General features: G+C 45.8%; 3 protein-coding genes and 1 long non-coding RNA gene across 5 annotated transcripts; 3 read left to right on the top strand and 1 right to left on the bottom strand.

The window, feature by feature from the left end:
* The first annotated feature begins 567 nt into the window (after positions 1-567).
* On the top strand, positions 568-7,079 carry LOC120676296. Its single transcript, XR_005675765.1, has 2 exons — positions 568-738; positions 3,002-7,079. It is a non-coding gene; the product is annotated as an uncharacterized LOC120676296 (long non-coding RNA).
* Positions 7,080-7,761: 682 nt separating this feature from the next.
* Positions 7,762-11,061, top strand: LOC120674437 (G-box-binding factor 3-like). Its single transcript, XM_039955622.1, has 11 exons — positions 7,762-7,844; positions 8,177-8,221; positions 8,326-8,418; positions 8,507-8,590; positions 8,709-8,836; positions 8,946-8,991; positions 9,076-9,124; positions 9,315-9,478; positions 9,708-9,798; positions 10,288-10,400; positions 10,505-11,061. The coding sequence occupies exons 1-11, from the start codon at positions 7,785-7,787 to the stop codon at positions 10,733-10,735; spliced, it is 1,104 nt and encodes a 367-aa protein (XP_039811556.1). The 5' UTR covers positions 7,762-7,784; the 3' UTR covers positions 10,736-11,061.
* A 6,085-nt stretch (positions 11,062-17,146) lies between these two features.
* Positions 17,147-21,504, top strand: LOC120674251 (putative glucose-6-phosphate 1-epimerase). Of its 2 annotated transcripts, none has more exons than XM_039955397.1 (8): positions 17,147-17,970; positions 18,090-18,236; positions 18,662-18,718; positions 18,867-19,033; positions 19,695-19,829; positions 20,270-20,372; positions 20,753-20,852; positions 21,085-21,504. In XM_039955397.1, exons 1-8 carry the CDS (start codon positions 17,863-17,865, stop codon positions 21,288-21,290), a joined length of 1,023 nt encoding a protein of 340 aa, XP_039811331.1. In that variant the 5' UTR covers positions 17,147-17,862; the 3' UTR covers positions 21,291-21,504. The 2 variants fall into 2 exon arrangements, with proteins under 2 accessions (XP_039811331.1, XP_039811332.1); XM_039955398.1 differs by having other exon boundaries at positions 17,148-17,970; positions 18,090-18,164.
* A 180-nt stretch (positions 21,505-21,684) lies between these two features.
* On the bottom strand, positions 21,685-26,015 carry LOC120674252 (sphinganine C4-monooxygenase 1-like). Its single transcript, XM_039955400.1, has 2 exons — positions 25,591-26,015; positions 21,685-22,340 (listed from the first exon to the last, which is right to left on the bottom strand). The coding sequence occupies exons 1-2, from the start codon at positions 25,822-25,824 to the stop codon at positions 21,774-21,776; spliced, it is 801 nt and encodes a 266-aa protein (XP_039811334.1). The 5' UTR covers positions 25,825-26,015; the 3' UTR covers positions 21,685-21,773.
* Positions 26,016-27,505: the final 1,490 nt, after the last annotated feature.

Here is a 27,505-nt window from a genome sequence, read left to right as displayed (position 1 = left end):
CGGGTGCATCCGTGCATTCCCTTCCCATCCGTGCCCGACTCCACCACCACAACGACCAGGTCCTCCCGTCCGAACCGCCCGGGCTGCCAGCCATCAGTGCCGGACGGGCCCACAGGTCATTGACACAGGTGCCTGCAAATTGCGTTCCATGGTAAATGATGCTGTGGTAAATATGCGTCTCATACGGGTAAAATATGCTTGGTCCGACCAAACTTTGATACGTCGTCAATCCGAAGGAGAAAGGAAACATCCAAATTCCAGAACGCCAGAAGGGAGACCTGCTCCATGCACATGCACGCACCGTAGAAAGCGTTCTTTACCAAATTACCCGTGCGATTTTTTACACGACCTGTCTGATCGTTTCACCGTGACACTCCGGCCCGTAATCCGGGAACGCATGGGTCGATGCGGTGGCGGACCTGACCTGACCTGTGGCGGGTACACCAAACGATACGCATACGCCCCCTAGCCAAACTGACCGCCACGCGCTCCCCGGGTATAGGCCGCCGACACGTGCCCCCGTGACGTGGCAGTCCCTTTCGCGCACCGCTCGCGACTAGTCACCCTTCCCCGTCCGGCAGTCCCCGTCTCGTCCCACGCAGACGCCTCTCTCGCTGCCTCTTCTCTCCCTTCCGAGTCCCCGAGCTCTCGCGGCGGCGCGCAATCCCCACCGCCGGCTCGTCCACCGATCCTCGCGAGTCATCAACCCCGTCCCGGCGCGGCCACCGCCCGGTCCAGGTACGCCTCGTCCCTGCACCTGCACCTGTTTTATCACGCAATGCGCTGTCCGGTTGTCTCGGCGGGCCGCCGCCTCCGCCCATGGCAGCCGTGACCGTCGCGGAGGTTCTGGAGCTCGCCGCTGCTGGCTCTGTTCCTTGAAATTTCGCTACGTTCCGTCCGGATCATGTCCGTGCTACTGCTACATACTTTGGCTTTGCCGGCTCGCCGGTGAGGAGATGTCATGGTGCCTCGGGGCTAGGGGAGTAGATGATTTCCTTCTCCCTTTGCTTCCTTTTCTCTTTCAAAATCCTTGTGATAAATCGTGCGTCGTACGTACCAAGCATGCCTCTCTAATTTTTAAAACGGACATGGAGGAAGTTAGAAACTTACCCCCTAAATGTAATAAGCATGTAAAATAAATTGATGTCACTTGCTCAAAAAACAAAATGACGCCCTATGTGCCACCCTTGTCGTCTCACGGCGTCATCTCGCCTAGCTTGCGTCGGACAGGCGAAGCTTTCTGCGGATCTAGTCAGCTCTTCGCTGGATTTTGTGTGGGATTTGGATGGTGGTCGTTGTTGTATTCGAGGGTTCGATCGACTAGTTTGTCGGCCCGGTGACGGTGCTCTCGTCTTGTTATTGGTACTGAATGCAGTTTGCCTGAGTAGATCAGTAGCTCAGCCTTTTTAAGAAGTAAGTGACTCAGAGCATGTATTATAACCGGCGGTGAACGGGCGGTGAACTGACGTGCCGAGGAGAGAGACGGAGGCGGGCGACTCGCTCCGCGCCCGCTCAGGCCGGCGGAGAGGCCCTCCGTCCGTTGCCATTGGCTGAGCGGGCGGGGCCCGCCACCATCGCCGCCTCCCTCCCAGCCGGCGGTCGGCGCACTTATAAAACTTCTCTCATGCACACGATAGAAAAGAAAGCAGTCACTGATGGAACAAGCCGACGTTACTTTCGACCCTTACCTTTTTCTGTCCCTACCTTGGACGACAGCATGAGCTAAGATGTGATTTCTCAACCGAAAGCTCGGTAGTAGCAGTAGTAGTAGGACCGCTTCATCAGGCTCTACCACTGTTCATCTGTTATATCACAGTGAAAAGTGCACGGCAAAAAAAGCGTTTAGTTCCCAAAAATTTTCACCTCGAAATTTGTGCCTTCCCCTTTAGACACATGCATATAGCGCTAAATGTAGTTAAACAACAAAACTAATTGCATAGTTTAGATGTACACGACGAGACGAATCTTTTGAGTCTAATTAGTGCATGATTTGCCATAAATGCTACAGTACCCACATATGCTAATGATGCGGTCAAAGGCTTCAAAAGATTCGTCTCGCAGTTTCCAGGTGAGTTCTGAAATTAGTTTTTTAATTAGTGTCTAAAAAACTCTCCCGACATCTGGTCAAACCGTTGATGTGACACACAAAAAATTTTGGTTTGGGAACTAAACGGCCCCTAATAAAACAGACCATAAATCCGTACCTGGTTGCTCTGTTCATTTTCATGTGTTGCATAGGAGGGGGTAAAAAAGGATTTTCGGAGTTCAGGTTAAACGCGAAGCAAAATGATCTAGGCTATTTCTTCCCCTTTTAACTTTTCACCTAGATTTAAAAGTAGATCTTCTTTTATTGAAGTAAGTACTGATGAGGACATCGCTGCATCGGATGCGTACACGTTGAAGTCCGACTCATCTACAACTTGGACTTCGTTTCCTTCTCGGATTTCAGAAACAGTCTGCACTAAAAACAACGCCACGGCCACATACGGAGTCCGTTTGAGGAGAACTTTATATGGTTGGAAATATAGTTTCATAACTTTTCCAACGCCACCAGATTCAGGTCCATAGCTTTTCGGAGTCAACGGCAATTCACGAAACAAGTCGACGTCCAGAATCTGGAAATGTGCTGCGCCACCTCTTTTGGGCCAAATGGCCCGTGTATCATGTCGGGCCTTAAGCCCAAGTTGAGGGCGCCCACCTCTGGTCAAACCAACCCTAGGTCACCTGGTTCTTCTATAAACTCAGTAGCCGCCGCCGCTTAGATTCGGGTTTTGTTTAGTTCTTATGTTTTCCTTCAAGAAACAGAGATTGATTCGTTGTAACTGTGGCGACAAGTTCTTTTACAGTGATCCAGGGCCCCGTTCTTGATCTCCTCCACTGTGTCGATTAGTCCTTTGGAATCGAGTTCTCGAACCCCTCTTGTTATTCGCTTCATTCATACTTGCAATTATCATATTGCGTGTTTACCCTTTCTTACTTGTGTTCTTCGATTCGCTTGCAGGAAAAACCTTCTTGGCGAGGCCAATCAAGTTGTGCTTGGTTGATAACCAACGGAGCATTGGTGTAACGGTTGGTTGACTTCGAATCGTGCTGATTAGAAGCTGGATTGACAACTTCACACACTCCACCAATCGAATTTACCTCTACCTCTCGGAAGATCAGGTCTAGTCCTCATCAAGTGGTATCAGGATTCAGGTTTACCGTGAGGTATAATTTTGTGTTTCCCTTTAGATTCATCTTGTTCCTTTACCTACAGTCCACAAAAAGCCCCAATTTTTTTTACACTTTTCGCTGTCCCATAACCTGTTTTAGCCTCTGCAATTTTCGTTTCAGTTTCGCTTAGTTGAGTTCGTGTCCGTGGCCGAGTCTTGTTGCTAGTTTAGTATGTTCGTAGTCGTAGTCAACCGTCCGTCGCTGTTTTTGTTTCCGCCGCCGTCCTATCCACCTTTACCCCACCAACAAGTCGAGCCCTCACGCTACTTGACTTGCCCTCGCTAGCCGCGCTTGTGTGAACTTTCGCCGCGCAAGCTCTAGATAGGTCGCAAGCCGCCTTGTGTTTTCGCCTTGCATCGCAGCCCTTCTTGATTTCATCTGGCGATACCCTTGCTGCATACACCAGGGACGCTTTGCCCTAGGTTGTTCGATTGCTGATAAGTTTTGCTCAGCCGTGGTTCTGTGTTGGAGAATAGGGAAATTATGCCCTAGCCGCCGTCATCCAATCTGCCAAGTTGTGCTCTCTGAAAACCATAACTTGAGGTATCATCGGTAAAACGGGCATAACTTTTCGCTCGGTGCTCCGTTTTGGCTCAATTTTTTACAGTAGAAAGGTGATGAAATTTTGCACATACGATAAAATCGCCTTACCATTTGGGGCCGATATCAGAAATTCAAAAAAAACTTCACAAACATCGAGTTTTGAGGGTCCGAAGTTGTTTTCGGATTTTCAAGAAACGTTCCTGATTTTGTGTAGGCCACATCCCACCTCTATTTAAGGTGAATTTTTTTTGGTTCCATCTCTTGTGATCCTTGTTCAGAGAAAAATATAAAAAAAATAATTGAGAAAATAAGAAATCTTGATTCCTACTAGTGCTGGAGGGAAATCGGCAAAAAGAATAAAAACAATCGTGCAAGTGCTGTTTTGCTTGTTCTTTGAGCTTTATCCATCGTTCTTTGTTCCCACTTGTTGTGCTACGCCTAGGAACATATCTTAGCCAGCAATTGTGACTTGTGACTTGGATACTTATTGAATTTTGCTACACTGTTGCGTTTATTGCTAATCCCTTGCTACCATATTGTGGCTGTCCAAGCTACACATATTTTTCTGATCAGCACAGGTTCATCTTGTAACTGTTACACCCAGTTCGACAACAGATTGTACCATCCTGTTTGGCTTTGGTAAGAATACTTGCAAGACGGTGGTAAGCCGTTTGAGATTTTGCACTCCACTGTCACCACCACCCAGTACCTTTTAGTTGATAGGGATAATATTTTGGTGTAGTCTTTTGCTATCTGCTAATTATGCCAGGGACAAGAGGAGAGTCACCTACGGACTTCAACGAGTGTGTGTCAAAGAATGAACTGCAGAAACTTGTTGATGACCAGCGCACCTACATCGACGGGAAGTTTGATGAGCTGATGCGCACTATCAACGGCCTGGTTACCAGGTTGAACATGTTGAACAACGTCCCCCTCCACGGCGACACCGACGCCAACCTTATGAGGATGACGACGACGAGGATGAGGATGCCGACCTTGATGCTGATGCTCGTGCTGCGGACCGTCTTCAGCGCAATCGTCAAGGTATGGGAGGTAATCAAAATCGTGGTAACAATGATTCTTTTGCTAAAGCCAAATTTACCATGATTCTTTTTGCTGGCACTGCTGATCCTCAGGCTTATTTAGATTGGGAACTTGCTGTTGAACAAAAATTTAATTTTCATTTGGTTCCTGCTGAGCATAGAGTTAGACTTGCTACTAATGAATTTACTAGCTTTGCTTTGTTTTGGTGGAATGATATTTGCAATGCTGGTAATGCTGCTTCTGTGCCTCAAACTTGGTCTGTTTTGAAACAACGCATGAAGTCTCGTTTTGTTCCTCCTTATTACCAGCGTGATCTACGTTTAAAATTACAAAATTTAAAACAAGGTGATAAAGGAGCAGAGGAATATTATCAGGAATTGTTTATTGGTCTAGCACGTTGTGGTATTCATGAGGATGATGACACTAGTGCTAGGTTCTTTGGTGGTTTAAATCATGATATACAAGATATTCTTGATTACAAAGATTGGACTCGTTTTTCCCAATTGTATCATCTTGCTCCTAAGGCAGAACGGGAAGTACAGGGATGCCGCATTGTCCAACATTTTTTCAGGTCCAACACTGGGAGATCGTTTCAGTAGCGTTCCGACGTTGAGAAGCCCAAGGCGCCTGTTGCTAAGCCATCAGCAACACCACCAGCTCCTACGCCAGCTTCTGAGGTAAGCAATGTATCTACTGTGCAGGCCCAACAACACAAGAAGCATGCTACGCTTGAAAAGGGGTCTTCGAGTAGATCATCTACAAACATCATGTGCCATCGCTGCAAGGGAATGGGACATGTCATGAAGGATTGTCTAAGTGCTCGTGCTTTCATTGCTGCACCTGATGGTAATGGATATGTAAGTGCTAGTGATATTGAGGATGATTTGGTCCTTGCAGCTAACATTGTTGCAGATTCGGAGGAAGATGAGGGTGAGGCAATTGATTCCACAGCTGCAACGGCGGATTTTCCTAGTGTTCTTGTGCAGCGTGTGTTGACTTCTAAAGCAGAACATGTGGATAAGGAGAAGCTCCAACGCAAGAATTTGTTCCACATGTTTCTCATTGTGCAGGATTGTCGTGTTCTCACCATAATTGATAGCGGAAGTTGCAGCAACTTGGTGAGTTCAGATTTAGTCAAGAATCTTGGCTTGACTACTCGTTCTATCCCTCACCCCTACTACCTAGAATGGTTCAACAATTGTGGTAAGACTAAGGTAACTAAATCAGCACGCATACACTTTTCTGTTGGTTCTTATCGTGACTATGCTGATTTTGATGTTGTACCTATGCAATCATCATCATTATTGTTAGGACGGCCATGGAAATTTGATACTGATGCTGCAATCCATGGTAGAACTAATACATATACTCTCATGCATAAGGACAAAAAATTATTTTGCTTCCTTTATCGCCGGCTGATATTAGGAAACACTTTAAAGGCCTTGCTGAAAATGTTAGCAATGAATCTTTTGATGCTAAACCAAATGGAATTAAATTGAAAGAAGGAGTTTATATTGCTACAACATCTGTTGCTGCTGAGCTTTGTGATAATCATGATGCACCTTGCTATACTATGTTTTGTCGATATGAAACTTTTCCAAATGCTCATATGTCTTACACAATGCATCCTGCTGTCACTAACCTTTTGCAGGAGATTTATAATGGGATGGAGTCGAGGACGACTCCAATTCAAGAAGGAGAGGATGATGAGGACATCGCTGCATCGGATGCGTACACGTTGAAGTCCGACTCGTCTAAAACTTGGACTTCGTTTTCTTCTCGGATTTCAGAAACAGTCTGCACCAAAAACAACGTCACGGCCACATACGGAGTCCGTTTGAGGAGAAATTTATATGGTTGGAAAGATAATTTCATAACCTTTCCAACGCCACCAGATTCAGGTCCATATCTTTTCAAAGTCAACAGAAATTCACGAAACAAATCGACGTCCAAAATCTGGAAAGGTGCTGCGCCACCTCTTTTGGGCAAATGGCCTGTGTATCGTGTCGGGCCTTAAGCCAAAGTTGAGGGCGCCCACTTCTGGTCACCCCAACCATAGGTCACCTGGTTCTTCTATAAACTCAGTAGCCGCCGCCGCTTAGACTCGGGTTTTGTTTAGTTCTTGTTTTTTCCTTCGAGAAACAGAGATTGATTCGTTGTAACTGTGGCGACAAGTCCTTTTACAGTGATTCAGGGCCCCCGTTCTTGATCTCCTCCACTGTGTCGATTAGTCCTTTGGAATCGAGTTCTCGAACCACTCTTGTGATTCGCTTCATTCATACTTGCAATTATCAGATTGCGTGTTTACCCTTTTTTGCTTGTGTTCTTCGATTCGGTTGCAGGAAAAGCCTTCTTGGCGAGGTCAATCAAGTTGTGCTTGGTTGATAACCAACGGAGCAGTGGTGTAACGGTTGCTTGACTTCGAATCGTGCTGGTTAGAAGCCGGATCTCCAACGTCACACACTCCACCAATCGAATTTACCTCTACCTCTCGGAAGATCGGGCCTAGTCCTCATCAAGTACCATGCAATAGACACATGATTAGTGTTTTGCTAATGGCCGAATCCGCGATTGACACAGTTTACAGTTAACAATTGTGATTCTCCTTACACATACACTCAAAAGATCTCTACGGCATATGATTGACCTGGAGGTACCTACATGGACCTACAAGTTTCATGAACAACTAATTGCATATTTCTGGTGTTCTTATTACCATTAGGTGTAGAATTATGTCAATATTGAGCAACCCAATTTCATGAAAAGCTGTTGTAACAGCTTGGTTCTTTTTGGGAACTTTGAGCTCGAACGACGATATGTGTTGGATACTTGAGCGTAGCTTGCAGATAAAAAAATGGATTTCTGATAATATTAGTTGAATGATGAAGCATCAATTTTGTAAATATTTTATCTGTGCACATGATATATTCTCAAATAATCTCACATTTCTATCATAAAAAATGTGCAGGAATTCACAAAAAAACATGGGGCATGATGAAGCTGTAGTTACTCAGAATTCAGTAAAAGCTCCATCACCACCCAAGGTAAATACAAATATATAGTGTGATCGTTGCATTTCTCACAGATTGTGCGACCTACTAGGGCTGAAGAACGTTTAAATGTGTAAAGTTGGGCACTGTATAAAACTACAAATGACAAAAAGTATCACTAAAGCTTTATTCATGGTAAATAGTACATAAAGGGTTATTATTGTAGGCAGTTTTGCTTTCCGTTTCAGTGTTACAAAATCCCAAAGTGGTTTGGATGTTTTACATCTGACAACAATCAAGCATAATGTTCGCAACAAACTTCTCTAGTTACAAGGGGTGGATCACTTAAAGTTTCGGTGTCTAATTAACTACTGATTGTTTTGCAGGATCAACCAGCTATTTATCCCTGCCTTGATTGGTCGGCTATGCAGGTTAACTACCCTACAATCGACCGTTTGCTTCTTATTGTTGAAAAATAAGTTTTCCTTTCTTAGTGAGCATCTGACCAGACCATTGGACCATCTTTAATTTACAGGCATATTATGGCCCAGGCGTTTTGCCACCAACATTCTTTAACCCTGGAATAGCATCTGGTCATGTACCCCCACCTTTCATGTGGGGTCCGCAGGTATTTTAAGATAAATCTTGATTCATCATATGCTATATATACGTCTTGATATATTGTAGAATTCTAAACTCTCCTAGCGTCTTTGTAGAATATGCCACCAGCTGCATTTGGAAAACCATATGCTGCAATATATCCACATGGTGGTGCTTTCCTGCATCCCTTCATGCCCCTAGTAAGTATGGAATTGCAGTGCAGCTGTCTCTGATTTCGCTCATATTCTAATGATTGAACTTAGGTATTACTATCTATTCTGTAATTTTGTTAACTGTTTTATCTGTTGTTGTGTCAAGGTGGTAAACCCATTGAGCGCAGAGCCAGCAAAGTCGGTAAACAGCAAGGACAACAGTTTGAGTAAGAAACTGAAGGAAATTGATGGAACTGCTATATCGACTGGCAGTGGTAACAGTGAGAAAACGAGGTAGTTGAATGATATTTCTAAAATATTTTCGCATGAATAGCAAGTGCATTTTTCTATCATATTTATTATCTGAAACTGAGTCCGTTTGTATCTGGTGCTCTCAATGCAGTGGGGATTACAGCCTAGAAGGATCAAGTGACGGAAACAACCAAAAGGTACTGTTCTTGTCAATCATGTGATGATGTTCTGAGTTAGCTGAGCAAATATTGACGATGTAAGCATCATTTTTCATTGTATAGGTGAGCGGAACGCCCAAGAAAAGGAGCTTGGACGATAGGACTACATCAGGTACTCCACTGATTTGCTTCTTTACTCATTATATCATTCATCATCATAGCCTGACATCCTTCGTAGTTGTATTTTTCACTCAGGCCATCTGGAGTTCTTTCTTGGTATTTTGTAACTCGTTTGCTAAACCGAATGAACCATTCAGTTGAGTTTTATATGACAAAAATGCCTTGATTTCCTTTTTCTTCAGGTGAAACATGTCGAGCTTCAGTGCCTAATGAGAAACCAGGAGAACCAGGAAGATTAGCAACCTTGTCCAACGTGCGCATTACAGATGCAGCAATCAAACCGTGTGTGAGCACTGGTAGTGATTTCAGAGTTAGTGTTGCGCCGTCAACCGAATGGCAAGCTAAGGTACGTTTGATGTGGCAATTGGAGTGGATAATTTTACTTTTCTGTTTCTCCCCTTCTGATATAGTGGGTGATGCTTGCTAGCTTTGTTTTCAGTATCTCCTCTCAACCTTTGTAAAAACATGACGCTAAAGTCGATATTTTGAAGAGTTGCCAGAATGGGTTCAACTTGTACGATTGGGAATTCTTTTGGTAATTAAAACGTAGAATTAAATTCTTGCTGTATTGCCAGGACGACAAGGAATCAAAGCGTGAAAGGAGGAAGCAGTCAAATAGGGAGTCTGCCCGACGTTCAAGGCTGAGGAAGCAGGTAAAACATAGACAGCCGTGTCGAGTGTGCTGTTAATGGTTTCTGAAACTATGGCCGTGTTTGGTTAGGCCTGGAAAAATTTCCATGATTTTTTTTGGCTCTTTGACCACTAATTAGAGGTATTAAATAAAGTCTAATTACAAAATCATCTGCACAACTATAGTACTGTAGCAGTTATTGTAGCTAATGAGGTCTTTGACCGTATGATTAGAGAATGATTAGATGCGATTACTGTAGCACCACTGTAGCCAATCGTGGTGGAACTTGGCTCATTAGATTTGTCTCGAAAAATTACACCCATCCGTAAAAAGATTTCGCAAATAAACTTCGTTTAGTACTAATCCGCAGGGATGTATCTCGAACTTCAGAAAAGTTCCTTTGCACTCTTTCGAGTGGAAAAAAAAATATATCCAGTTTGTAGAGTTGAGGGTGCTTCATCTATTGCGCAATTCAAAACCCTTCTTAAGAATGATCAATGGATCACACTGGTTTTGCTGTAATTAACTGGCTAGAAAAGTAGAGCAACTGACAGCAGAGAATACATCCCTGCGGAGCGAGATTAACAAGCTAACGGAAAGCTCCCAGAAGCTGAGAATGGAGAATTCCGCTCTGATGGTACTTCATCTTTGAACCGCATAATTACTCGAACTCTTCTTGGCATTCGATTCATTTGCAGCACATGTATCCCATTTCTGAAACGCGCCTCGCATCACTCGCAGGAGAAGTTCGCGGACAGCGCATCAGACGAAGAAGCCCAGGTAGCGGCCCCGGACCGCCAGGGGCGCCAGGCGGCCGCAGCGCCGCCGCCGGCCCGCGTGGTCAAGAACTTCCTCTCGATGATGGACGGCGCGGGCGCGTCGAGAGGAGGGCGCGTGGAGCACGGCGCGCCCAGGCTCCGCCAGCTGCTGGACTCCGGCCCTCTGGCGGCCGACGCCGTGGCCACGAGCTGAAGCTGATCTCTTACCTTCCTGCTGAGCGCGCGCGCGCATGTGGCCTGGCGATTTTTTTGAAGAGCGCCCGAGCTGCCCCCGCGAGACTAGCGCACGCGTACGGAGTACGGACAACCAACCTGTAAATTACGGTAGCTAGCTCCTAGCTGGTTGCGGCCGCTCTGATGAGATACGGATGCCGCCTGGCCGTATGTTTTTTCCCTTCTTTTCCTCTGAGCTTTTGACTTGATGTCGTCTCAGTTGCTGCGTTGATCCCATCCGGGAATCAACCGGTATCATGTATTGTAGATACTAATAATAACCATCAGGACGTTTACCTCTGAACTTCTCAATTTCTGGCTGTGGTTGGGGGTGGTTGTTTCTGCCCGTCCGGCTGAATCTCCTTGCACGATAACGTGAGGCAATGTCTGGTCGTCTGCCATCAATGCCGATGGGCGACGGTAGCTGTGCATGCGTTGCACTGGGGAGTTCCCGGGCGGCGTCCTGTCGATGGTTCGCTGGTGTTAGAAATTATTAATGTGTGTGATTAATTAGTTTAAACACATGTATTAGTCAGTTAATCCCGCCATTAGCAACTGCTAATGACGGGGGTGCGTCTGTACGAGAGCCGCCTGTTCGGAAGGGGTCTGTCCCTTCCGAACCAGTGCGTTGTCCCTTGAATACATATATAAGCATGTAATCACTGTTTATGAGATTAACAAGAGAATCATTACATCCAAACACAGTTTACTTTAACAGCTGGGACGATGGGTCAGGGCCTCGAAGACGGACCGCCGATTATTGTTGCGCGCTGCATGTGCATGCCGCGAGCGAGCGTCCGGCGGCGGCCTGACTTGTCGTGGAGGCAAGAGATAAGCCCGTGCAGCAGTGCACGACGTGGATCTGACTCCGGGCGGTACGTTAGTCGACGCATGGTGGTGGTGGTGGCGGCGGCGGCCTGCTGGGTGGTCCAGTGTTGGGCTGTGAGATCGTGTCCTTGCATTGCACGGTGCGTACTTGCTTTGACCCGACGCACGACCGCCCTATATGGAAGAATCATCAAGGCGTCCTATTCCGGTATGCCCTTAAACCCCTTCTGCAAAACGGGTCAAGCTCCAGCAAATTGACCTTGACCCGAAGTCCAATTCTCCAAACGTATGCGCCCCCCATGTTGCCTTGGCAATGCGCTGAGGTTTTGCCAGAGGTTGTTGGGCAGTCAGGCTCTCGTCTCGGCCGTGGACAGATACATGGACCGATGGACGTACAGAATTTAGTCGAAGAAAAAAAATTATCTATCCGTTTCAAAGTATACATTATTCTAACTTTTTTGAAGAAGAGTCCAATTATTTTTATATTTGACCAAAATTATAAAAAAATATTACAATATTTTATAGCATCAAATAGATATATATGAAAATATATTTAATAAAGAATTGCATGATACTTATTTGGTATCATAAATGTTAGTACTTGTATAAATTTGATCAAATTTAAAATATTTTGACTCTTTAAGAAAATTTGAATGTCTTACAATTTGAAACAGAGGGGTAGGAATTCCCGTGAGCAAAGAAGAAATCCAACAAAGCTGGAGCTGGCTCCTTCCTGCATGTCTGGTCAGATCCCGAATGTCTCAACTACGTTGCTGAGCCCAGCGCACTTACCATTTGACACTGGACACCCGTATCGGTTCTTCTATGAGAGGAAAATTGCAGACGACTTCACTGTAAATGGTTTGCGCTTCTTGATGTGCCAACAACTCTTCTTGAACTGTCTTGGACTCTTAGTTCCCTAAAAAATGGCAATATAAGAGAAAAGTTGTTACAACAACTCTTGAGGTGTTTTGGACTTCTAGTTCACTGAAAAACTGAACAACAAAATGAGAAAAATGATGTTCACAGAAAAAAGAATGGGAAGTTTAGAAAAGCTGTAGGTGACTGATACATCAATTTCACTATATGCCTTTACGGATTCCAAGTTCTAATGCACCTGCCATGGTAAGTGAACAATAGAACAGGAAAAGGAGAATGAAAGTTTAACGAAGTTGTAGGTGTTTTTTTGATAAAGCTTGCTTGTCAAAAAACATTCTTCTAAATCAAAATTATCTAAGAGCGACGATTAGCAATGCATCGGCCATATATTATCTTTAAACATGCCTAAATAGCCTAAATAAGAGAACTAGCAAATGTAATAATTTCTAGGTTAAGATCAGCAAACTATTTCGGCTTTATATTCCTTAGCATGTTTAAAAACAAAAGTCTTGAGACGCCCAATGCGGCCGATTATACGAAGCATAGCTCCTTGGTAAAGCATAAAACTGATAGTCATAATATGACAGCCAAGGATTATGATCAAACCACAGATTAAACACACCTGAATATGCAGTCCATGGTGCGTGCATCGACGGGATAAATGATGAAGTCCAATAAGATGACCGATGATGCTTTCTTGATCTTGGTGGTGAAGAACTCCTTCTTCGTTTGCCTTCCAATTGATTGTTTTTGTTCAAATATCTTCTTGTATTTGTCCAGAAGCTCCTCAAAAGTCGGCTTGGTCTTATTTTTTGCACCACCAGATTTCTTACATTCAGACCGGTCAGACCGGTCCTGTCAGAACCGATATGGTTGCTCTTATTTTGCCCCCCAGCCGAACTTAAACATTGTTCGACTATATTGTTTAAATCATGATCATCATTGGGGACAATTTTACTAATTGAGCTATCTGATTATTCTTCAACAACCGGCTTTTCTTTATCTAGTGTCAAATCTAAATTTTTATTCAATCGTCCATCTTTTTTTGACACGATAGACTTGCTTGATCACCTTGTGTTTCCTTTTCTGCACAGGCCGGTTTTTAGGATCAAAACGGCCATTATTTATAGGTGATGGCTTACTAATTGCCGGTTCCCTATAGGTAATATAATTTGGGTACAAATATGTAGGAGGAGATGGCATATATGAAATATGAAACCATGGTGCACAAGAATAAGACAAACTGAAATCAGCACCCCATGGCATATTCATAGGAGATCCATATGACGGAAACGGCATCGATGTAGAAAAATTATTCCATTGCCGATTTTTATCACGAAACTGGCATTTTGGAGATGATCTTGGTTGTTTGGATTTATTAGGACAACTAGCATCTATTGCATCTCTTTGTTTTTGAGGTTTAACCGGAAACTCTCCAATGGGCTTCGGCTTTACCTTTTGATGCTTGCTATGACCTTTAGCTTGAACGGTTTTCCAAACACCGATCTCAGGTTTTTTGGGCTTTACCATCTTAGGTTTTGATTTATTCTGCAAAACCCTAGATGAGCCGGTTAGACCGGTCTTGGAACCGGTCAGACCAGTTGCAATGCAACCAGCATCTTTGCTTTTGTTTTATTGCCCCCCGAGCATTGAAGTACTAGATGTAGTCTCTATGCCCTTGCTAGGGAATTTTGGGTCAACAATTTCGGCTTGGGACGGCCGAATTGTATCTTGACAAGCAACATCACAAGTTGACAAATCTTTGCAAAGATTATTAATCGGCATTTCAATGACTTTTGAATAATAGGAACTGGAATTGAACTAATTTCTTGATCAATCAAATACTGAACAAAATCAGATAGAGCATCGGATAACGTATCTGAAGATTGTACCTCTTTTAATAGATCAATCGTGGATGGTGGCTTCCACTCCTTTATCTTGATGACTACTTGTTTTGTTTTACGATAACAGGATAGAAGCAACCTTTTATCTGCTTGATCGCACCCTCGCCGACACTCTTGAAGTAGTTCCTCATGTGACGATATATTGCTAGGGTTTGACGGATCGGCCATCATAGCTTGATTCTCATCCCCAGCGGAGTCGCCAATTTGTGTTGACGCCTTTTACGGGCCAACACACGATCGCGCTAGGTCGCACGGCGTGAGGAGGGGCTCCTTGCAGTATCCCCTGCGTGGAGCGGTCAGACCGGTCAGAGGTACCGGTCAGACCGGTTGCCGTGCAGAACGGCGACGATCTGACGAACGCTCGCCCGGGAGGGACCCCGTCGGGGCAAGCACGCGTAGGGTTGCCCTAGACTCGGCAGGCCAGCTAGGGCGTCCTCAAACGCCATGAAGACGAGAGAAGAACAGCATGTCGATGTTGGAAAAGTAGGGTAAAGAGGAAAGATAAAGACGATAAAAGATAAATGTATTTGATTGGTTTGATTGGGTTGGATACTCAATCGGCCGTGACCTTTTATATTTATAGGGTGGGGAAGACTTACCCCACAAGAAATCTTGTTTACAGATCTAAATCTATTAAGAATTCTAGTTACAGTCGGATTCCTCCTAGACCGGTCAGATTGGTCGGACCCACCAGTAGGACCGGTCGGGCTCCTGCCGGATCAGCTACAGCACCAGACCGATCAGACCGCTTGGCCAAACTGGTCAGACCGGTTGATGCTGTAGCTGATCCGGCAGGAGCCCGACCGGTCTGACTGGTCTAGGAGGAATCCGACTGTAATTAGAATTCTTAATAGATTTAGATCTGTAAACAGAATTTCTTGCGGGGTAAGTCTTCCCCACCCTATAAATATAAAGGGTCACGTCCAATTGAGAATCCAACACAATCGAACCAATCAAATACATTTATCTTTTATCGTCTTTACCTTTCCTCTTTATCCTACCTTTTCAACCTCAACATGGTGTTCTTCTCTCGTCTCCATGGCGTTTGAGGACGCCCTAACTGGCCTGCTGAGCCTAGGGCAACCCTACGCGCTCTTGCCCCGACGGGGTCCCTCCCGAGCGAGTGTTCGGCGGACCGTCGCCGTTCTGCACGACAACCGGTCTGACCGCTCCACGCGGCAGGTGCTGCAAGGAGCCCCTCCTTGCGCCGCGCGACCTAGCGCAATCGTGTGTTGACCTGTAAAAGGCGTCAACACAAATTGGCGACTCCGCTGGGGACGAGAATCAGGCTATGATGGCCGATTCATCAAACCCTAGCAATATATCATCACATGAGGAACTACTTCAAGAGTATCGGCGAGAGTGCGATCAAGCGGATGAAAGGTTGCTTCTATCCTGTTATCGTAAAACAGAACAAGGCGTCATCAAGATAAAGGAGTGGAAGCCACCATCCACGATTGATCTATTAAAAGAGATACAATCTTCAGATACGTTATCCGATGCTCTATCTGATTTTGTTCAGTATTTGATTGATCAAAAAGTTAGTTCAATTCCAGTTCCTATTATTCAAAAGTCGGTTATTGTCAACAGTAGGCAACTCATTCGGCGCAAATATTCGATACAAACCACATTCTCGAAAACTCCTTCAAAAATTATAGTTTCAAGAATCCAAAAAAATGATGCACATCCAGAGTGCATCCTTAGATGTGCTGTATCAAAAGTTAAGATGCAAAATCATTTTGTAAAAATTATATAAAAATAACAAATTTCATGTGCAAGTTCACTACAAGACAAGATTGTCTTCTAGTGCCTTATGATTATTAGAATGGAAATTAATTCCAAGAGCCTGAACGGGGCCTCAACAGATTGATACATGACTCGTTCATGCGCAACTGTTGTAATGAATGTGTTGATTGTTTCTGAATCACAATGTGCCTACTAGTACTAGCTGACCATAAAATGTTCTTATTAGGTGCGTCATCGTTTTATAAATTCGAGTGGATCTAGCATTTCGAGCTGCGACCTGTGAGCCGAGGAGAAGAGATGTTTACATGAAAAGTTTTTGTAGACCCTGTTTAGATCTCAAAATACAAAATTTAATTTTTTTTTATAAATCGCTTGCATGGTGTACTAAATGTAATCAAAAAATAAATCACATTACACAAATAGACTGTAAATCGCGAGACGAATCTAATGAGCCTAATTAAAACGTGATTAAATACTAAATTACTACAGTAATGTTACAGTAAACATGCTCTGATGATGAATTAATTAGGCTTATTAGATTCGTCTCGTAGTTTATAGACGTGATCTGTAATTAGTTTTGTGATTAGCATATATTTAATACTTCAAATGTTGAAGATTTCTTTTCAAAAATTCAAAAATCCAAAATGCAAAGTGATCTAAACAGAATCTAAATGTAGCGTAGTTATTGGAATGACACAGTGTTCTGCTGGATGTGGCGACGGTTTTCGAGTTCAGAGAGAGCCGTCCCGTGGGCAACTCGGGCATGCACGGCCACATGCCACTCCCAGCGCACGTGTCTCCGTCTCCAGGGCATGCGGCGCCACTGTACCCCCCCTCTCGTGCGGCCACATGCGACTCACCTATCTCTTCCTCTCGGGTGCGGGTCTCCCCGCCCCGGCCCGCTCCACTGGCCCACCACACTGCCCCACCCACCCCCGCGCTTCTCGGATTCCAGCTGTTCCCTCGGATCCCTGGCCTGCCCGCCGAGGTGGCTCCCATGATGCGCCCTAGCCACGCCACCCCGCCATGTGCGGTGCCCGCTTTTGCCAGAGGAGGACGGGGCAGATCTCCCTCCCGTGCCACGAGTCCACGACCATTCCCCTTCCCCTGCTCCTCCCACCGCCACCACCAGCTCAGCCTCCCTGCTCTGCCTCTGCTAGCTGCTGCCGCCGCGCGCCGTTCCTTGCCGTGCGGGCGTGGAGTGGACGGGTCCGTTGATCTCTCTTGCGCGGGGCGCCGGTGGTTGGTGGTGCGCGGCGGGAGAAAAAAGAAGAAGAAGAAAAGCCGCGGCGCTTTGCGCTGCTCTGCTCCCGTAGGTGTCACGAGATTTGGGCTTAGGGGCTTAGCCTTTCGCTTTCCTTTTTCCTCTCGCGCACAAGGGGCCGAGGGGGAGGCGCGTCGTAGAGGGGAGGGGAGCGAGCCGTAACATCTGATCTGTTCCAATGGCGACCCCTGCTGCCGTTGCTGTCGTCTCCGGCGCGTCGTTGGGGCGGTGGTAGCGCTGGAGGCAGACTAGTGCTGCAGCGAGGGGAGTACTAGGTTGGTTGGTGAGAAGGGGGTGGTTGTAGCTCTGCTCGTGGCCCGGGCGCTCGCTCTCTCGCTCGTGTGCTCTCGCTCGCTCGCTCGCGTGCCCGCGCCGGGAAGGCAGTGGGTGCCTAGTCGGTTCTCGCGCGCGAGGGTGGTGGTGGTGGTGGTGGTGGTGGTGGTGGTGGTGGTGCTGCTGCTGCTCCTCCTCCTCCTCCTCCGGTTGATGAGCATGGGGCTTTGCTCCGAGCAGTGGCCCGGCTTCGAGGTGACCAAGGACTGGAACGGCGCCGACCAGGTCGCGATCCGGTCTCCGAGGGGGGCCTCCGTCCGGGTGAGTCCGCTTCTGCCTCAGATTTCTGTTTGCCGTTTCCGACGGGCGATCGGTTCGGCATTTCTTGGTCCCGCGAGGAGCGTGGTCTGTCTGATGCGGCCGTTCGGTTGTGGGAGCAGGTCTGCCTGCACGGCGGGCAGGTCGTCTCGTGGAGGAACGACCGCGGCGAGGAGCTCCTCTTCACCAGCAGCAAGGTGAGTTTGTTTCAGCTGCCGGTGCTGGTTGCGCGGTCGTATCTGTGGCAATGTGGATTTGATCCTGTAACTGTAAGTGTGACCAATTGGTTACTGTTCTCATAAATATTCATTTCGAGTGTTTTGCAAAAAAAATTATCAGCGTTTACAATTTGATGACATTAGAAAATCGAACTAGTGTTGATTGAATACTTCTACTACACGGATCACTGATTCACTCCAAATATGTAGTTAGTTTATGTGATTGGACGAAGGCATGGCCGACTCATTGATTCGCTCTCTATGGCAGATTGGGAAATTTGTTTTGAATATTTCAGAATCAGTCCCTTCCATTTGATTAGTTATCTATTACCCTTTATCCTTAGATTATACTGGCAGACATTTTTCTGTTCTGTAATTGTGGTTTGTACACTAAAACTTCTCAGCGAACCTGATGTTCCCTGCTGAGACAACGATAAGTTACGGCATGCTTACTTTGCTATTTTCCTCGCATACAGGCGATCTTCAAGCCGCCAAGAGCGACACGTGGTGGAATCCCAATATGCTTCCCACAGGTATTGCAGTATATCTGTCCACTCTATGTTTATAATAGACAATGCAAAAGTTTGACATTTTCCAAGCGAGGACAATATTAAACGTGCATGCAAATTTGCTTTTGAAGTGAGGAGAGTACTAAATGTTTTGAATATTTAACTTTGTCAGTTTGGAAACTGTGGAACATTGGAGCAGCATGGATTTGCAAGGAACAAGATATGGACAATAGATGAAGAGGCTCCACGACTAAATTATGGTGATAATAACAACAACAAAGCTTCTGTTGACATTCTGCTAAAGCCATCAGAAGATGACCTGAAATGCTGGCCACACTGGTATGATGACAATTACTTTGACATGGTTGTATTTGAATTGCATATATGATCTTTTTGGTACCGTTAAATCTAAGCAAATGTTGAAGTCATATCAACTCCGCGGTCTGAAAATGAAGGGAGGTTGTTGGTTGAATAGCTCAGGGTATGTGTCCCCGTGGAAAATCTTGCAAATGATTTTGATTTGTCAGGACCTGGCTCTGTTTCAATTTTTCATGATGTATATAAGAAAATTGCAATTGGGGAATAAATTAGGGAAGCTTCTATTCTTTTAGCTTTTCTTAATCAAAGATTTAAAATAAACTCAAAGGCATGATCCTTCATCCATGATTCAATTCCATGTGCATGTTTTGCTTAAAGAAAAGGAATCTGAGCAGGCTACACCTGTCATGTTCTAGACGGGATTCTCTGTGCACAATAATTGAGTGCATCTACTCAAAGCTAAGTTACTTAGTTCTGTGACAAAGTAATATGTTTGATTTCTGTGAGTTCATTGACAAGGGACATTAATGGTTGTCTTAGCAAGCGTGCCTGTCTGATGAAACTATGTTCCCTTTAGCTAGTGTAAATCAATCTTTAACAGATAAGCATACGCTTTATGTGAAAATGTGTGTCCATTTGAATATAGATGTTTTATCTGATTTGGTTTAAATTTGTGTTACAGTTTTGAGTTACGCCTCAGAGTTTCACTTTCAATGGATGGAGACCTTTCACTGATATCACGTATCAGGAACGTTAATGGGAAGCCATTCAGTTTCGCATTTGCTTATCATACATATCTTTCTGTTTCTGACATCAGGTATGGCATAATTTGGATGGTTGATTCTTTCTAATTCCACCGAGTTCCTTGTTATGTGCTTAACTTGATGCTATGTTTTTTCACCTTCCTTTTTTATTTAAAAGTGAGATTTGTGCTGTAAATTAACAAAATCCATACAAATTCAAAATGAACCAACATGAATTGGACAAAGTCTCGATGGGTCACCAAGTTAGTCAGTATCCTTGCCTAAAGTGTCTAAATCCATGAATTGAACTTGATTGGATCGAGATATGATATGTTGGTTTTACCATGAAGAAATGCATGCTCCTAACTTGGGCCTTAATGACACCAAATTTCATTTTGAGCTGTGCGGATATGCCTAACATGCTTTAACAATCTGTAGAACAGTACAAGAACCATTCTGTTTTCCATACGATACGATGTTATACATATGTTGATGTTCTGCATGTTTATTCCAGTGAAGTGAGGATAGAAGGTTTGGAGACCCTTGATTATCTTGACAACCTTAGCCAGCGAGAACGGTTTACCGAGCAAGGAGATGCTATAACATTTGAAGAAGAGGTACTTTCTTCTGCTTTGATATATTTGCAACATGCATATATGGGGTTTATTTGAGAATTTCAGCTATAAGGATTAGTTCATTTGTGAGAAAGCTTGCTACTATTACCTTTTGGCTAGATGGCTACAGTTGCATCCATGGATTTGTGCATCAATTCCATATTGTAAAGATTTCCCCGAGTGTTGCATATTCTTTTTGCATGATGTCGATGTAATAATGTCGCTCTCATTAATTACTTTTGAGTCTTAATAGTTCACTACTAGTTCATATTGAAGCTCAGGTCGTCAAAGGTGTGCTTATTCTTTTTGCATGTTGCTGGTGTCGCTCTTGTCAATTTTCTCCATTGGGGATATTTAAATCTGAAGAGGGTACCAATGTGCAGGTTGATCGAGTCTATGTTGGCTCCCCATGCGTAATTGCTGTTCTTGACCATGAAAAGAAACGCACATTCATCGTACGAAAAGAGGGGCTCCCAGATATTGGTAAGATGCATGATGATCTGCTTTTACTGCAACGCCAAACAAAGAGCAGCCGAAATTTCTAACAACCTGCTCCCCCCCATGGTTCCCAAATTTACATTGAACATTTGAATTTTGATTAAATTTTTATATAAATTAGCATGGTTGGCCTCCTCTAATAATGAAAAAAAACAAATTCCTGGCTCCGCTCCAGACAACTGGGTTCTTGCTATTTATCTTGGTCCTCTGCATTCAGTTGTGTGGAACCCCTGGGAGAAGAAGTCGAAGACGATGGTCGACTTCGGCGACGATGAGTACAAGCAGATGCTCTGCGTCGACGCGGCCGCGGTCGAGCGGGCCATCACGCTGAAGCCTGGCGAGGAGTGGACGGGGAAGCTGGAGCTCTCGGCCGTGCCGTCGACCAACTGCAGCGACCACCTGGACCACCCGGGCAGGCTGTAGAGCCCCGCCCGAGCTCGCTCGCCCCTGGCGGAAGGCATGTACTACTTTTTTTCATGTACATGGGGGCGCTATGCGCTAGGTCCGCCGGCCCTGCTGGCAGCAGTATGTTCAGCCTGCCAGCTGTTTGAATTTAAACTTTATGTCAGATGCAAATATTGCTGTGATCGACATGGTTCCCGTTCCTGCAATGTGAAGCCTCAAGAGTCTATCTGCATCTGCTACCCTTTTTACATCTCGCAAAGGTGAAAGTTGCTTCCTCCTAACAGTCCATGAGCTAACAGTCTAACACTAAGTCTGCCGTAGAAAAAACACTAGCCTCACAAAGACAGAATCGCGGTACCTATACATACTGCTACACAAGACACGGTTGACATGGACAGCCACAGCACTAGAGAGAGACAGTCACACAGGACCCAGCTGATACAAGCCAAAACTAAACGGTAAACGAGGCCGGCCCTGCTGGCCTGGTGTGGCGCCAGCCTGCTAGCGCGTCGGATCCGGCTTGAAGGCCCTGACCTCGAGCCCGCCGCCGTCCCTCTGCCGCAGGGCGTACGGCGCGTGCGTGCCGAGCAGGCGGTCCCAGACCACGAAGAAGGGCTGGGAGAAGTTGCGCCGCCCGCCGCCGCGCTGGTGGTGCACGTCGTGGTAGGCGGCGTTGTTCCGGAACGCGGCCTGGATCGGGTTCCACGGCGCCGCCACGCCGCAGTGGTCGTCGACGCCCTTGACGGTGGCGAAGGCGAAGAAGGCCGCGGCGGCGCGCGGGAGCATGCCCGATGCCAGGTACGCGGCGGCGCCCGAAAGCGTCTCCGTGAGCACGCCGTCCACGGGGTGCCCGTACTGCGCCGCGTACGCGTAGGGCGCCGCCACGCGGTGGTGCCCCGAGTGGAAGCGCCGGTACATGCAGGGCACCGAGTGCATGAGCCGGTGCATGAAGTACTGCCACGCGTCCAGCACCAGCATCGCCACGCCGAACCGCGCCGCCGACACCAGGAACGGCTCCGGCGGCGCCGCGCGGCCGTCGCCGTCGCCGGCGGCGCCGCGACCCTCCAGCTGCACATAAAGGAACGCCGAAAAGATCATCAATCGGTGCCATTGTTTTTTGAAGGAAGGGTGCCATTGTTGGTGCCATAAATGAGCATGGAGCAGGATCGGTGGCGAGCAACTGAAACAAGGTGTGTTTAGTCCATTTTGCAAAAAGTTGTAAAGATGTAAATAAGTCATTTGAAGTATTAAATGAAGTCTATTTGCAAAACTTTTTACATAGATGGGTTGTAAATCGCGTGACGAATCTAATAATGCTAATTAATCCATGTTTAATCAATAATTAGCGGATGGTTACTGTAGCATCACTATTGTAAATTATGGATTAAGTAGGCTCATTAAATTCGTCTCGCGATTTACAGTCCATCCATGCAAAAAGTTTTGTAAATAGACTTCATTTAGTGTTTCAAATTAGCAAGATTCCGTTTCACTTTAATGCGTTTACGATTTTTTTGCGTTTACATGTAAAGATCTAAGCAGGCCCCAAGTTGGGAATTGTGATCGATCGGTCAGGGAGGAGTTGTTATGAAAAGCCTCTCGTGATGCGCGCACCGTGCACGGGCCAGGTCACGTACGCGTGTGCAGGAAGGCTACCCCGTGCGCCGCCTGTCGCGGCTCCCGGGACACCTGCTGCTTGATGAGGCCGGGGGAGTGGGGAGCTGGGGACACCAGCTGCATTGGTTTTGTTTGGCATTCTAAAAAAACACATATTTCTTGAAAAAAGAATTTCACATGTACGAGCTATTAAATGAAATTTATTTGTAAAACCTTTTTAGACATGGGTGTAATTTTTCGCGACGAATGTAATGACGGTAATTAATCGATGATTGGCTACAGTGATGCTACAGTAACCATCCTCTAATCGCGTGGTCAAAGGTCTTATTAGATTCTTCAGGGTCACTAGCGTGGGGTTCTGGAGTTATTTTTGTAAACTGTTTTTATTTGACACCGTAATTAACGATCAAAATATCATTATTTATAGCACACTAAAAATCCAGCACGAACCAAAGGAGGCCATTGACCAGCGTCGCAGACACCTGTGCGGGCCGGGCAGGCGGGCAGCAAGGGTCGCGCACTCGCGCTTGAATGCTCGTCACGGAAGGCAATTCCTATTTACCTCTCCGATTTGCAATTTTGCTGTTGAAGTCAGTCTCAGGGCTTCCCTAATGCCCTCCATTCCCTCCATTCGGATGAGAGCGGGCTAGCGGCGGCCGAGCAGCAGCCAAGTATGGCAAAGGCTCTGCTGGGCTCTGGCCGGTGTTGTCAGGGGCAAGGGCAAAGGCACGCCCACGCTGGCAGTCAATTCGATAACATATACTATACTAGTAAGGGTTTGTTTAGATACCAACTTTTTACACCAAAAAACATCACATTGAATATTTGGACACATATATGGAGTACTAAATGAAGTCTATTTACAAAATTTTTTACACAGATGAGCTGTAAATCGCGAGACGAATCTAATGAACATACTTAATTCATGATTTGCAACAGTGATGCTACAGTAACCATCCGCTAATTATGAATTAATCATGAATTAATTACTATCATTAGATTCGTCTCGCGATTTACAACCCATCTGTGGAAAAAGTTTTATAAATAGACCTCATTTAGTACTTCAAATTAGTAAAATTCTGTTCCTAAAATTTTTGGGCACATCATCTAGACATGGCCTAAAGATTGTAAATTCTTCGCTTGTTCAGCCAGATTAGATTTTTTAAGTTTCTATTATAAGTTCTATCATATCTCATATTTAAACATCAATTGGAAGTACTAAATATACACTTATTACAAATATGATTTTTATAACTCGTGGTTTAATCATGAGATGAATATATTAAATCTAATTAGTCCATAATTCGACTATTAATTGCTATAGTAACCATTCGCTAATCGTACATTACTTAAACTTAATCGATTCATCTAAAGCTCTAATTGTAATTTATACAATTATTTTTATATTAAATTGATATTCAAATATTTGAATTAACATCCAAACATTCAATGTACAACAGCTACTAAAAACGAAACGAGAACTCAGTTATGAAATGTGCAAATGCAAATGCAAGGCAGCTAAGTTCTCTTTGTTTGAGCGGATGGATAAATTATGCATTGTTCGTCACAGGCTCACTACATATGATACAGAGCCGTCTGGAACCTCGTGCGAGCACATGTTTGACCTGGTTTTGACCAATTGGAGGCTTGGAGCTAGCTGCCCCCTCTCGGCACGCTGGTCACGAGCATACACTGGCTTTGTTTGGCATCCTACAAAAATAGCGCGTATGTTTTTCAAAAAAAAAATTCTCGCATGCATAAAATATTAAATGAAGTTTATTTGTAAAATCTTTTTAAGGATGAGTGTAACTTTTCGTGACGAATTTAATGACGGTAATTAATCGATGATTGGCTACAGTGATGCTACAGTAACCATCCTCTAATCGCGTGGTCAAAGGCCTTATTGGATTCTTCAAGGTCGCTACAGTGGGGGTTCTGGAATTAGTTTTATAAACTGTTTTCATTTGACACTATAATTAGAGGTCAAAATATCACTATTCATATCATGCTAAAATTCTTGCGCGAACCAAACGAGGCCACTGTGTCAGTTTTAACATCTCCGATCCCCTCCCCACGAGTGCATGTTTTTAACTAGTGTCAGCCCGCCAGGGCTGACCAGAGAAACGTGTCGTCGTCGCTGATTCGGGCAGTCTTCGTTGTCCTGTTGGTATTGATCAGCTCTGATCCCTACCACCGAACTACCATCCTCGTAACTACTACACGATGTGTCCCTAAAAAAAAGTAACTACTACACGATGTTCCATCATTTATTTACATACTTTTAACAGTAACTCGCCGCACACAATCACAACCCACAGCACCTACGACGCTTGTGAATAATTTACAGTGCGTTGAGCATCTTATAATTCCTGTCCTACTTCAAACAAATGTTCTTCGAAGGCAGACGTCGATCGTTTTAGCATTTGGGCTAATGTTAAACCGTCCACTACTGTTATTACTGAACCAAGCTAAGACCATTTCCTGTCAAGTACTAGCTAGGTCTATCATATGATCATATCGAGGAAACACACAAGCTCCTTTTTTTGTTAACGAACCCAACCCATGCATGCAAACACGGAGAAAGAAACGGCACGCAAGGAGGAAGGAGACTGCGTGCTAGTTCGATCATACTGTATATAGCTTTGGCTTTGGAGAATGTTACGACGACGATGGAGAGTTGAGCTCTAGTACACTGAGTACTGACCTTGAGCACGGCGACAGAGATGGCGACCTGGATGCCCTGCTGCAGGAGCACGCCCCTGACGATGTCCTTCCTGGAGGCGATGTTCTTAGTCTCCTCCTCCCGCCGGGAGTGCAGCCTGTACCTGTCCAGCACCGTGGTGTGCCGCAGCAGCGCCTCGTAGATGCCCGCGTACACCCAGTACACGGCCACCGGCGCCAGCGTCACCACCACCTCCTCGCCGCTCATGAACCCCATCGATCGCCGCTGGCTACCACTCGCCGGTTCCGACTTCCGAGCAGCCCGGCCGCCCCGGCTGTCGAGCAAGAGGGGGAGGAGAGGTTCTGGACTTCCGGCGGCGGGGGCCAATGAGTGATGAAAACGAACGAGAGCTCTAGCTAGAAGCTAGTATTTCTTGTCGCCAACGCCCCTCGCACCTGCAACCTTGAGCGGGCCATTCTCTTCTTGGTGCACGGGAGGAGGTGCCGCGCGCGAGCCGCCGAGGTGTATAAGGGCCAGGCCCGGACCGGGCAGGCGTGACCTAAGGCAGAGGAGAGAAAGAGAGACGCGACGACTTGCGCGCGCGGTAGACCGGATTGATTGATTACTTGCAAAGTGGCACTTGCAATTTAAAACAGCGCATTCTGGAACTTCAATTCAAAACGTGTTTTCTTTTTCAAAAAGGTGGAAATGATATGCTAATTATGTGCTCATTAGTCTCATGATGCGTTACGGTCGAGACGGGTTTGAGCCCTCCGGCGGTCCAAGGGAGCGGAGCATGTGCAGCTAGCGTTTTTCCGAGCTTGCCAAAATGCATGCTAGCGCTGACACGGTCGTGGCCTGGTCGGTCTTGACCACCGTTCCTCGGCTTCCAGATGTTCCAAACTAGGAACCGTGCGCGCCAGGGGATCATCGTACCGTATCGCGTCCCTTGTCGCGGTCGCCGCCGACGAGACGCCACAAAGCTAGCGGCCGGGTATCGCGTCCCCCGTCCCCACCGGACGCTCTTGTCATGATAACCGGGTATCACGTGGAGCGAGAGATATGATAACGACGGCTTCATTATCAGCACGGGTTCAGTCACGTGCAACATGGCATGCTAATGTCATATGGTGATTTTGTACCTCCCATTAACGGCTTTTTTTTTGAGAAACCGGGTTACATAATTTTATTAATATAACAGTTTACATTCAAAAGTTACAAGAACAACCCTGAAAGAAAAACAATTACAAACAAGTCCTTGTAACATATCCTCGGTGATCCTCGCTGCTGGTGACCGGAGCCGCTGCTCGCCGCTCTCTCCCTGAAAGAAAGGAACGCCGAACTTGCGACTTGAAGCCGAACTCCAGCTCGACGAAGAAGCTTCAGAAGAAGCCACATCTAGATTTTTAAAACCATCCTTGGCACCAAGTGGCACACCGATGAAATCGATGTACGCTTGAATCACTGAACGTCCAATTCCATCGTCGAGACGAAGGAGATCTGGCGCCCCAAGAACTGCTGGCGACTCTGAATCACCAAGCAGCAAAGCGACACCAGCAGAAGAATTCCAACCCGATTTCTCAAGGTAGGAGTAAGATATATACCTCACAAAAGCAGTTCCGACACCCGCGCCACCACTGACGCCGACGCCGAAGATGCTCTGGAGGGACAAAAGAACCGGCAGCGCAAGCCCTAATCCACCGGTAGATACAATCTTCCATCCTCCAGCAACCCTGTTGTTGGTTGCGATGCTAGTGACACCATGGACAACATAGGCACAACTGGCGAAAAGAAGCTCATAGAGGAATCGAGTACCAACGCAAAAGAAAGCAACAAAAAGAACCTCGTCGATATCAAATCCCCCACATAAAACACCAGTTTTGTGCACCACATGTCCCTGGAGCAACACCAAGCTCCGCCCACCACCACCAAGAACATCGCTAGAAAAGAAAATGGA

Source organism: Panicum virgatum, chromosome 5N, assembly GCF_016808335.1.
Source record: "Panicum virgatum strain AP13 chromosome 5N, P.virgatum_v5, whole genome shotgun sequence".
NCBI lineage: Eukaryota > Viridiplantae > Streptophyta > Magnoliopsida > Poales > Poaceae > Panicum > Panicum virgatum.
This window is presented reverse-complemented; position numbering and strand designations above follow the sequence as displayed.